Source organism: Tubulanus polymorphus, chromosome 3 (assembly GCF_964204645.1).
Source record: "Tubulanus polymorphus chromosome 3, tnTubPoly1.2, whole genome shotgun sequence".
Lineage (NCBI taxonomy): Eukaryota > Metazoa > Nemertea > Palaeonemertea > Tubulaniformes > Tubulanidae > Tubulanus > Tubulanus polymorphus.
The window spans coordinates 12,870,924-12,883,328 of NC_134027.1; the positions used below are offsets into that span (position 1 = coordinate 12,870,924).

Below are 12,405 nucleotides of genomic sequence, written 5' to 3' on the forward strand. Positions count from 1 at the left end.
GTACATATAGATTTTGGGATGAACAAATCATGAAAGAGGTTCATGGACACCATGCCCACTTGGTGCAATGCTGACATTTTCAATATTCAATGCCCCCGGTCATCAAATATTAAGGATAATGATGTTGAAAATCAATTGAAGTTATGAAATGTGTAAGAGGTACCAATGAAAATATAAGGAAATATCCATAGGGGCTCATATTTGAAGTTTGGGGTTCTTCAATTTAAATTCGCTACTACTCCTGAAATCTCCAAAGGATTTCCGTGAAATCCGTTTAAGTTGTTCAAAACATCCTACATTTTCATAATATGTCTACTTGGGAGGCCATTTGATAATGTTTCACCACTCGAAAACGCGATTAAACACGTCATCAATCGAAGCAAAAAATCTTATATATTGTTCATAACCAGAATTTATTCATCAAATGAATGTATCCTGAGCTTAGGAGAGCAAAATTTGCAGAAAAACGGAAAACTAACTGAAAAGATACAAATGCAAATTCAAATTAAGTTTTATTGCGCAATTGTTGATAGGGGGATCAAGGGGTTACGACAAACCATAGAGTGGCTGTGGAGCTGTCACAATATATGCGCACACGCATGCCCGCCCACCCGACGTGTACGACAGACACAGGGGCAACAACACCGATTGTGTCCTACGGGCGAGGGGTAAAAACTCCATCAATAATTGGTGTCAGTATTGCGCTATTACATCAAGGGGGCAACCGACAGTGCTTGGTGGACGTTGGACAGTGCAAACTAGAAGAATACGATGTCCTGCCTCCACCAGAGAGACTTAATGAAGATATCTGATGAAAATAAGATAGGTGCTGAAAACCTATTCAGCACATAAAATTTCCCTTCCTAAAGTACACCCACGTGAAATCTAAGTCTAATTTGGAAAATTACAATGAAGATACAGGTCTCAGAATTCAGCCCAAAAATGATCCAAAGACCATAGTGTTGTAAGAAGTCTAGTTTGATGAGATTATAATACAAGAGATTATGCCTTCAAATTTCAACTTACCAGTAAGTTTCCTTGTTATTTGCTAGCAATTTTTCTGTCATATGTTCAACTCGCACAAACCAACTTGGCACAGCTTTATAGATAAGAGGAGTCTCTGACCTGGAGAAGAATGTTTATATTACATGTAATTAGATTACAATTGTCATGTAATGAAACTTAAACCCATTCGTGGCTGTGAATTCATGTTTTTCTTCCAAAATAACGATTGCCAAAACATTTTGCTGACAAGTCAACAAGTGTGGCTTTAGGTTCACTAACAACAGTGTTGTCAAAATGTGCCAATAACCAGTAAGTTTAACTGTCCAGACAATTTTCAGTTACTGGCCAGCAAAAAATTTTTTCAAAAGATTATGTTCTTTTCGCCACTGTATAGAACTGCCATCTGCTGGATTTCCTGCACCACTGTCAATGGCAAAGAAAAGCTGACAATCGTCATTGTTGTCATTTTGTAACAACAATCTGAGGTCAGTTGGCAGCAAATAAAATGATCATTTGTTTTTAATAAACAGGCAACAATAGAATCAATATATGATAGCATATTCAATTCAAAATTGTTTCATTAGATCTGGTTGCTAACAATCAGTGGCAATAGATTCATCCTTTTTGGAGAATTTACTCGGCTGATGTATCAGTACCACTCTTAATTAAGGCTTAAGAATTGATTGCATGAAAATACCACAAAATCAAAATTTCCCCTTGATCATGGGGAGCAACATCCGCCTCAAGCTCCCCCAAGCGCTGCTGGCGGATCTGTCACTGCTTTGCCTTATCTCCCAATCAGTTACATTTTGACAACACTGGACAAGCCGATACATCAGATTCACCAGACATTTGAGCAAAGACATTACAAGGTCAAATAGTATTTCGATTCAAAGATGACTGTGCCCATAGTACTATGATTGGCGAAATGGTTCTCAAACAGAGATTATAGAATTAGGCACCAGTTACTGACAAATTTTAGCCTTTGACAATTCTGATGTGGCAGACTCTTCAATGTGACATGAGCATACCTTTGTCAAAAAGGAAAATTTCAGTTTTGAATCCAGGAGAAATTTTTAATTCATAACTTCTCATGTAGATGGCAGAATAGTATACCAATGTCGGTAGCTGTTCTACTGAGATGAAGCGTGTCTACAGTGAACCACGAATGGTGATTTAGGATTTTGGCGGTATACAGAGTATGGCGTTATACCGGAGGTTTATATTGAGTAGTGAACCAGGACAAAATACAATCTTGCTGCATGTTTTCAAAACCCAATAATATATTAGACTAGGGGACTTAATCCCAATACACTGTGTTGATAACAAATGGGTTAAATAATTCAATCAAAGACTAAAGACTGTGGAGTTGGAACAATATCTGTCAAAGAACGGATGGGGACAGAAGCTGACAATACCCCTCGCTGCCTATAGCTGAGGGGTAATGATGTGTTTCAGCAACAAAAAATAGCCGCCAGTTGGCAATCTTGAACCCGACCAGACCAGTTTTTGGGCTGCACGTGTGTCTGGGTTAAACACATGTATAATCCAAATATCAAGAAATCCCGTGCATAAGGCAACCACAGAAATGTCGTTAACAAAACTTAAGCAAAAAAATTTGTGATTGTATGAATCAATACCCAGTGATATTTCAGCAATCACTAATAGCCACAAGTTGGCCATCTTGAATCGGACCAGGCCACTTTCTTGGCTGCACGTGTCTGGTTAAAATACATGTATAACCAAATATCAAGACAAACCTCGTGCGTAAGGCAACCACATGGGCAAATTTTGGAAACAACTTTAGCAAGAAATTGCGCGATTGCATGAATCAATAAAAAGTTTTGATGGTGTTAAGCTATACAAAGGAGATTTACCTATACATTAGAATGGAGATGTACCTCAAAATGTTTTGGCAGTGATATTAAGCAGGGGAAGGGATGGCATTATCCCATTGACATAATAACAAATTCAGGAAAAATGGCATTTAGATGGGGAGTCATTTTTCAGGTTTTGACAGTATACTTTTCCATTCACCATATAGAGGGTGGTATACTGTAAAAACCGGCGTATAAGTCTACGCGGCGTATAAGTCGAGGTCGATTTTTAGACCTACATTTCATGATTTTAACATATATCCGGCTTATAAGTCGAGTCCCTTCTCTTAGAAGAATAATTACTTGTATCATTATTTTGAATAGTTTGTTTTGATAACGATGTGCGCCTTCACGCACGCCGCCGCGCATCAGCCTGATTGCTGCTGTGTGTTAAACAATAGACTGTTACACACACACACTCAGGTATACACTACCATACTGTGATATAGTAGTGCGAGTCACATGCTATATATAGCCTAATGTATTAAGCGCTGCTATGAGCGCGCATATATGAATACATCGTTTTAAAATGAAGCTGTGTCAAAATGAAACAAGTTTTTTTTCATTAAATAACTTTATTCATCATGAATAATTATTCAAACTGTTATAGCAGTGAGAAGATGAACACTGTCGTTTTTATCTGGTAGAATCAATATTTCTTGTGACCTGAAAATACTTATTAGAAAACTGTACTCGGCGTATAAGTCGAGGTCAATAATTTAGTGGTAAAATCAAGGGTTAAAAACTTGACTTATACGGCGGTTTTTACGGTACTGAGACAGATATTGGAAGTTGTTCTGCAGAGGGATAAGTCAGATGTGGAGGGAAATTCTAAGTGCTTATGGGTCAATACTTCGAATGCAATAGACACTAAAGATGCAGAAGCCACATGAGCAACAGAATTCTTTATGATCACACATTGTTAATGTTAAATATCTGTAAATAGAGATTTAATGTTGTATAATGTTGATGAATGGGCATAATGCATGTACATACCGCCAGCAAAAAGGGTAGCTATGCTTTATTGTGCCTTGATGAACCAATCTACCATTTCCTTTCATATGTTTTATGATTGCCTTGTCAGCATCCTAAAATTATATATCCACTTCAAAAAGGCAGAAACATTCAGAGGAGACAATTCCATGGCTGTTTTAATCACGAAACACGGTGAGTAAAAGAAAAATCAAGAAGAAAAATCAAGCAGTACGCTGTATTGGTTGGTTGTTGATCATGATTATAGATTGTGTGGTGGGTATTAAAAACAAGAGGGGAATTATGGCCAGCCTGTAATATTTAATTTTCATGAATGACGCACTGGATTTGTGTGTTATATCTGTCAAAATACACTATCTGCTTCCATGTAATTTATACAGGACAATCATTTTTTATAGTAAAACTGACAATGAGATGTTTAATTGATTTGAATGTTTAATAGAATTGAATCGGATTTGATGAGGTTTTGTTCATTAAAATAAAGCAGAATTGGATTTTATTTTATCACGTAGAATAAAATTTGATTGAATTTGCAATACAAGCACATGGCTGATTACATGTACAGTACTTCTATCAAATACATCATCCAAAACCTCATGAACAATTGTTATCACCATTTTACATATTTGTATTTCTAATTGTATATCACTGACCTTCACATACATGCCCGAAAAGTCTGTCACTTCTTTCATAAATCTTCCGCTTGCATCCACAGGGCATATCATTTCCATATCTTTTGTGATAACTCCATTCGCTAAACAAACTCGGTAATCATCCTGATGATAAAGATTTAACAAAATGATAATAATCCTAAATTAATAAAACATGGCTTACACTGGCGCGTGATATAAACATGCAAGAGTATGTACATTCATACCTCACCAAAATATGGGGCCTGATGAACGACGCCGGTTCCACTTTCTGCAGTGACATACCCATCAATCAATACCTGAAATGCTCCTTTTGTTTTCAGCTGAAATAAATTCAGGGAGTAAACATAAATGACTAGTGGACCAAAGGTATTGAGGCTCGAAGTATAAAAGCTTGATCAAAAATAAGGCACGGTATCGATTAAGAGTGGATTCGATAAGAGGGGATGAAAATTTTGAGACAATACTTCAGTAACGTATATGTTCAAGTGAAGCTGAAAAAAAAATCAACCAAAAAACCATGGGTCCATTAGGATCAACTAAGTACATTTTTCTGAGCACAAAAGTCGTTTTATTCTGGGATTGATTTGCATTAATGATGAAATCTTGGCACAAGTGTGTAAGCATGTTCAATTTTAATGGTGATGTGTTTTCCCCATGACTCACCTTCTAAGAGGTGCGATTAGAAAGCACAATAGGGAGCATATATTGGTTACTGGAAAAGTGATAAAGCGACTCAACTAGTAGCTCAGAATGGTTGATGGTGCGAATATAACTAGTAGGTTCGAATCCTGTCAATGCAATACATGTGTTTCAATTCCCATCATTTTGAATAGCATAGGGAGCTTGTGCAGAAAACCTGTTATCGCTGGGAAATTCTCATCCCTGATTATATTTTTGATGGATTTTGACAACTTTCACAACATAGTCAAATCTCTAGATTCATTTCTTAAATTTGCAACATGGGAAATATTGAGCTATTCAGGACATACATGAAACATCTTGGACTAAAGGCGTACGTATCATTTGCCCTACTACCTGTGAAACAATATACACAATGAAATTCCAGCGAAAAATTCCTAATCCCTATATATTCCTATACTAAATACATCGCCTACTTGGTACCGTTCTCCCCGGTAAACCACCTTCCTCTTACTCGGTGGACTTCATGGTCAAATCCATCCTCTGCCCTTGCTAACTTTTTAAACTGACCTTGTGTCAACAGAAATGAAGCAGTCTATTCCCGTTGAACACGAATCTCTACGGCTGAGTGGTATCAAATGTGATGATGCTATACATGTAGTTTAAAATAAAGTATCTTTATCATTGTCTTCACAAGACATTTGATGTAGCAGTGAAAGTAAGATGTTTAAATGCATAGAACAATTTCCATAGATCATCAAAAAATTAATGAAATACATTTTTTTCTCCGTTTATTTCTACTCTCCAACCGTGATAATTATTCCCGTGATTATTTGTGACTTCAAAGTTCTAGAAGTTTATATTGTATTTTATCTTTCTTAAAGAATTATTTTGTAGTCAAATAAGACCAAAGATAAACATTTGTTTATGGTCGGTCTACGTCCAAAATTTCGTAGGGTACAGGTAGGCACGGCATTGGAAACTATCTTATATTTTCAAAAAATATTGAAATTTTTCACAATATGAAAAAATATTTTTCACAATATGAAAAAATATTCAAATAAAATGTCACATATCAGAGGGTGGCTGAATATTGAGTCTTGGAAACGAAATTTCTTCCAATGTATGGCCGCGGAAGCTAAAACCGGGGCGTAGTATTAGATCATTTAAATCCTGGAATTGACCACTACAATATTCAGACCTCGACCAATACCTATAGTTTGCTGCTTAGTATTTTCAGGTCACAAGAAATTACAATTTATTACAAATTCTATCAAACAGAAAACATAGCGCTCATCTGCTACAACGATTATTCAGCCTGTTATCATACCAAATGTGCATGCGCCAATCAGCGTCACAGCATCACCATATAGTAGTCTGTATGAGTGTGTTTGTGTGTGCAACAGTCTAATGTTAGCGCTCCCACGCACGTGGAGGCGTGTAGTGAACTTTCGCTTTACTTCAATCTCAATAAACACAATCACCGGGTATTGAAATGAAACAATACCTATGGCGATGTGAAATAATTATATTCTCACCAGCAATGAGCATTTAAAATTCGCACATATACGGCACCAAGTCCAATGAAATGTTCGCCATAAATGGCTTTCCCATAATTATTTTAGTAGCGCCGGATTTCCCGTCTATCTCGAAAAACAACCAATCACATTTGCTTGTAGAGACGACGCCCCGTATCAAAGTCATTGCAATTTTATACGCAAGAGCTAAGAATTTTCCCGCCAAAAACAGTTTTTCGTCGAATTTAAACAAAGTTGACCATGTCATCGACGGAGGTTCGTCATGTCTTCAATCGCATCGATTATACATTGTTTAACCCGAGAACCAATGAAAAAAACGCTCACATAAAAAAATGTACCAGGATTTTACATGAATTGGCTCAATGCCAACCTCATACTGCTGACAAAGGTAAACCAAAAACGGACCATGTATTAATATTATAAGTCTATTGATTTTCTCTGCACTGCCTATGTAAGGACAACCCCTCGAGGTCCTGCCACAACTTAATGTTCTGATAATATTTCCCCATAAGCTATTAAATGGACCTGAATGAATCGATAATGCCTAATAGACCTGTAAATTGTCATATATTTTATGTAAGATGAACATTACTGATAAAAATCTTAACCTTCCCCGATCTCTAAGTCGGTTAACTCAGTTAAAGCAAGAGCCCCAAGGGGCACTATGGCCAGCCTGCAAGCTTTTCATAAAATAGCAAATGATGCATTCTGAGGGTTAGATTTTTCAAAACATAATCGTGTTTTCAAAAGTAGCACAGACAACGACTGGAGCTGGCAGGAACAAACACCTCAGATAAATCTTTTCCCTTGGTCTTATTGACTTATAGAATTGAATTTTCTGAAATTTGCTCAATAAAGTAAAATTGAATTGGATTTGATGTTTTTATTTGTTCAATAAGGTAAAACTGAATTGGATTTGAAATTTCTTGCAGAATGAAATTAGATTGAATTTGCAGTTCGAGCACATGGCTAATTAGCATATCAAGGTAATCCATCCGATTTGAGGAAAAGCTATTTTTCCCGGACTTTGCACAATTGTCAATGATATTTTCTGTAGTGCAAATAAAAATATTCCTCCCAAAAACCAAATCAACTAAAGATTTCACAGAAATCGATCTTCATGTACAATTTCAGATCTTAGAATAAAACCCGGAAGTAAAACGGTAGATGATACCGCGGGTTCACGTGAATATCTGCTGATCTCTGCGGCTAAGCCAATCAAAGAGTCTTTGCTTTCTGATTGGGTTTTTAAAGCAGATACTTTTGTGATCAGATTTTCGCAAAAAAAGCTCACATAAATTCTAACAAACCCTCTTTCAAAATTCAGCTTCATAGATTTTCGAGAATGGATAATGCTTTAATGAAGGATTTGTATGAATATATGCCCAGTTGCACAGTCAAAGAGCCTTTGCTCTTGAAACCATGTCATTTAAATTCACTCCATTTGTATAGTAATAGGCTCAGCCTATGGCTGGCCTAAAATCACAGTCCAAATAGAGGTAGGTGGAGTGTACTTTATCTAAGAACTTTAACAACCAGCCTTGTGGACCAAATATACATTTAAAACTAATTCTGAAGTTGTGAGGGATTACTTCTCCTAGGAACCAAGTGGGGAATCGGTAAAAACTTACATGCTCATAATAAGGGAAGAGAGGTTTGTATCTGCGTCCCTTTAAAGTGCTACCCTTAAATGTTGCAAGGATTTCACATTCATCTGATTTAAATAGGGCCTCAAGTCTTGCTTCCATCATTATATAAACATTGTTTGTTTTCTTATCTGCAAAAAAATGTACTTTTTTGAATCAAATATTGGACAGTCGATTCTTTTCAGGATTTTTAACTGGAATATTCCTTCCTAGAAAAGAGAGATTTTTTTTCAAATTTCCAAAAAAATGAAAGGCCCGAAGTCTTCTTAAGATTCTAAAATTCAATTGATATGATAATAAACAATGGACTTGAGGGGTCATCTATCACCTACGTACCTTTGACTTTGCAATACTGCATGTCTGGGTTAACACATAGCGACAAATTACTTGGTAACGTCCATGGGGTTGTTGTCCAAGCTATCAATGCCACATTTGGTTCATCTTCCAATGGCATCTGGACAATAACTAAATAGATAAAAATCATTGGTAGCATAGCCATTTAAAGGGTCATTAGTTATTGAATAATTGTTTAAGCCGGAGCCACACTTATTCATAAACAAGAGCCCCAAGGGGCACTATGGCCAGTGTGTCAGCTTTTCATAAAATGGCAAATGATGATGCATTCTGTGGGTTAAATTTGTCAAAATACACTCCCAGCTGAGAGTCAATACCTAATAAATAATTTACACAATACAATCGGAGAATACAAAAGTAGCACAGACAGCGACTGGATCTGGCAGGAACAAATACCTCAGATAAATCTTTTCCATTGATTTAGAATTGAATTTTCTGAAAATTGCTCAATTAAACAAAATTGAATTGGATTTGATATTTTTTAGAGAATCAAATTTGATTGAATTTGTAGTTTGAGCGCATGGCTAATTAGCATATCAAGGTCATCTATCCGATTTAAGAAAAGGCTATTTTTTCCGGACTTTGCACAATGGTCAATGATATTTTCTGTAGTGCTAATAAAAATATTCCACCCAAAAGCAAATCAACTAAAGCTTTTTCAGAAATCGATCTTGAAATACAATTTTAGATCTAAAAATAAAACCAGGAAGTAAAACGGTAGACGATACCGCGGGTTAACATGAACACCTGCTGATTTCTGGGGCTAAGCCAATCATAGAGGAGTCTTTGCTTTCTGAATGGCTTTTCAAAACCAATATTTTTGCAGATCAGATATTCGCGAAAAAGCTCATATAAATTTTAACGAGGCCTTCTTTCAAAATTCAGCTACGTAGAGTTTGGAGAATGGATAATGCTTTAATGAATGATTTGTATGAAGATATGCTCAGTTGCACAGACAAAGAACCTTTGCTCTGGAAACCATGTCATTTAAATTCGCTCCATTTGTATAGTAGTAGGGTCAGCCTACGGCTGGCCTAAAAATCGACCAGAAATCAAAAAGAGCCCCGCACTACAGCTTTAAGGGCACCAACAGTAGCCTGTGGTATTATTAGCTTTTCATCAATTGATGAAATTTGAGCTTCATATGACAAAATACTTTTTGCTTCAATATAATTCACACAGTACGATCTTTTATTTCAAAGTAATACAGGCGGGCTGATAGAACAAATGCTTTAAATTGATTAGTGTCATTGATTTGAATATGAAATAAAATCAGTCGAATTTTCAATCTGCGCGCATGAAAAATTAGATTATCAAGGTCACTATGCCTGGTGCCGATTTGAGGGAAAGCTATTTTCTCCAACCCCTGCTGGATAAATGTTCGGCAGTCCTCCCAGAAATCAAATCAACTTAAGATTTCAAGGAAAACAAACTTGAAATACAGCTGCAAAACAGATGTAACAGGCTTTTTTGGGTCACTGTCTTAAATGCTCATACATACTATGAAGCATACTATGTTTTGTCAGAATCAGTTTCCAAAGATTTATGACCCTAGGGATAAAGGTAATAATTTGCCAAGGCAATGTCAAGTCAATATTAAATTTTGTGTCACGCCACCCAGAGCCCATAGCGTTTTCTAGTAATTTTCAAACACACATAGCGTTTTCTGGTATTTTTCAAACCCAAACTCTAACAGCATGCAAGTGAAAGCTATTGAAATATATATAAGTGTACCTTCACCTAGATACTAGAAAGATAAATCACATAGCCTGTGGCAAATAATTACCTTTAATACCAGTATTAAAGTTACACAAGGGTTCATTCGGACCGACGGATGATGGCAAAAAGTGAACGCAATAGCCTGCTGGGACCAAAGTCCCAAGTGGGCTAAAAATGAACTGAAATGTTTTTCCAATAATTAAATCCAATTTAACAAAAGAGAAATGAAATTCAACTGACCATCCAAATCAAATCAAGTCAAGTCAAATCTTCCAATCATATGCGAAATAACTGTGGTTTCCACACGAGAAGTAAAATTATCAACTCAAACTCAATCACGATAAAGCCTGTCCAGGTAGTCCCCATCATTTTCTCAACGGATCTACATCAATAAAAGAATGATGGAAATGGGCCTCCAACCGCGGCAATCCGCTTTTCCCCGGAAGTTTTTCATCCCCGTAATAGACGCACGTTAGGAAGATTTTATGGGAAGCATATAGTACTGGATAAAACTATCTCTGCCCACAGAAATATCTACCATGTCTATATCAATCATCCCCTCCTAGTGGTTTTAACAAATGGGAATGACTTTCAAATGATTACGAATGCTCGGTGCTCCACCACATGCTATACTCTATAGTAGCTAATTACTTCTGAGGAGTCAAGTCCAAATTAAATCAGAGCAATTTCGACTCTCAATTACTAACAACTGTTGGCTCCATAAACTTCAGTCATTTGATTGGAATCTGATGTATCCAGTCACTATTTTGCATTTTAATCACTGTTAGTAACACCCAATTCTATACACTACACCATGTTGTTTTAGTCTGGGTTCTCATAATGACGTCACACTTCCGTGTTGAGAATAAATCAGCACGGCTGATCAAGTCTCGTTTTTACAGTAATTGAAGAATGAAAAATAAATTTCTTGAACATTCAACCATTAACCGTTAACTACTCCTAGCCATATTTCAAAAACCTCTTCATGACCCCTCGTGTTCTCTATGGCATTCTCTATAATTTTTCAATAACATCTGCAACATCAAAAATGATTTTATTTGCATTATTTCATAAATAATACCAGGCATCATACACTATCAGCAGAAAACAAAACTAAAATGTGTTATGATAAGAACGTAAACAGGAGGACCATAAGGTCGAAGAGAGTATAGTAGTGAGCGGATGCATGAGATGTCATCAGTGAAAACAAATTTATGTTTCCAGGGTTTCCGTGAGGCTGTTTTATATACTGTTAACGGACATTTCCCCGCCCCCCAGCCAAAAGTGGTCCTATTTTTCCCCAAATCCTGAAAAATAAATTGATTTGTTCTATAAGTGTTATTATTTTACTTTATTTCAACGTAATAATCTGTTTCAATAATAAAATGCGTGGCTGACGATGTAGTGTCAGCGCAGAGGCCATATCCAACTTCCCTACAAAGTATAGTGTAATTACCCAAACAATCCTACCCACCCTATATTCCATAATGGTATAGTCCACACGATAGTCAATGAAAGTGTGTTCTCTGAGCATGCGTGACGCTTCAATGAATGAATGTAGTTCATGGGACAGGCACTACTACGACTGAAGTGGTAGTTATACTTACGACTAAGACCACATGATGACATTGGATTGGCTCCAAATATCCTCTAAACATCCCCCTTAGGGCTTCAGGCCTGATGAGTTCGTCTTGGCATTAAATACGCGCCAGTAAATTTTCCCCAAATAAAAAGTAACGGACATTTTTTACCTGCGCGCCGAACAGTTGATTTATTGCGTTAGTCAATCCGAGTCGGCCTGTGTTTTAGGCCCGACGCAGCACAGCAGCCTATCTCGCTGTATATACAGCACTGCTGTCTCTACACACTAAGTCACTAGCCAACTACACGTGCTAACTCGGGGTATTCCCGAGAATACGGAGTAGTTTGCGTAGATATATGTGATACCGGTTGGCATTACTGGTAATTTTCATTGCATGAA

At 36.8% G+C, this 12,405-nt stretch overlaps 1 protein-coding gene across 3 annotated transcripts in view; it reads right to left on the reverse strand.

The window, feature by feature from the left end:
- The window catches only part of LOC141901316 (isoleucine--tRNA ligase, cytoplasmic-like), a 74,416-nt gene that overhangs the window by 33,126 nt on the left and 28,885 nt on the right, over positions 1–12,405 (reverse strand). For all 3 annotated transcript variants that reach the window (XM_074788475.1, XM_074788478.1, XM_074788476.1), the window contains 6 exons: positions 8,688–8,816; positions 8,337–8,482; positions 4,753–4,848; positions 4,529–4,651; positions 3,879–3,970; positions 1,027–1,125 (listed from right to left, as the gene is read on the reverse strand). In XM_074788475.1, the coding sequence (XP_074644576.1) occupies positions 1,027–1,125; positions 3,879–3,970; positions 4,529–4,651; positions 4,753–4,848; positions 8,337–8,482; positions 8,688–8,816 (685 nt within the window). The remainder of the gene's footprint in view (positions 1–1,026; positions 1,126–3,878; positions 3,971–4,528; positions 4,652–4,752; positions 4,849–8,336; positions 8,483–8,687; positions 8,817–12,405) is intronic.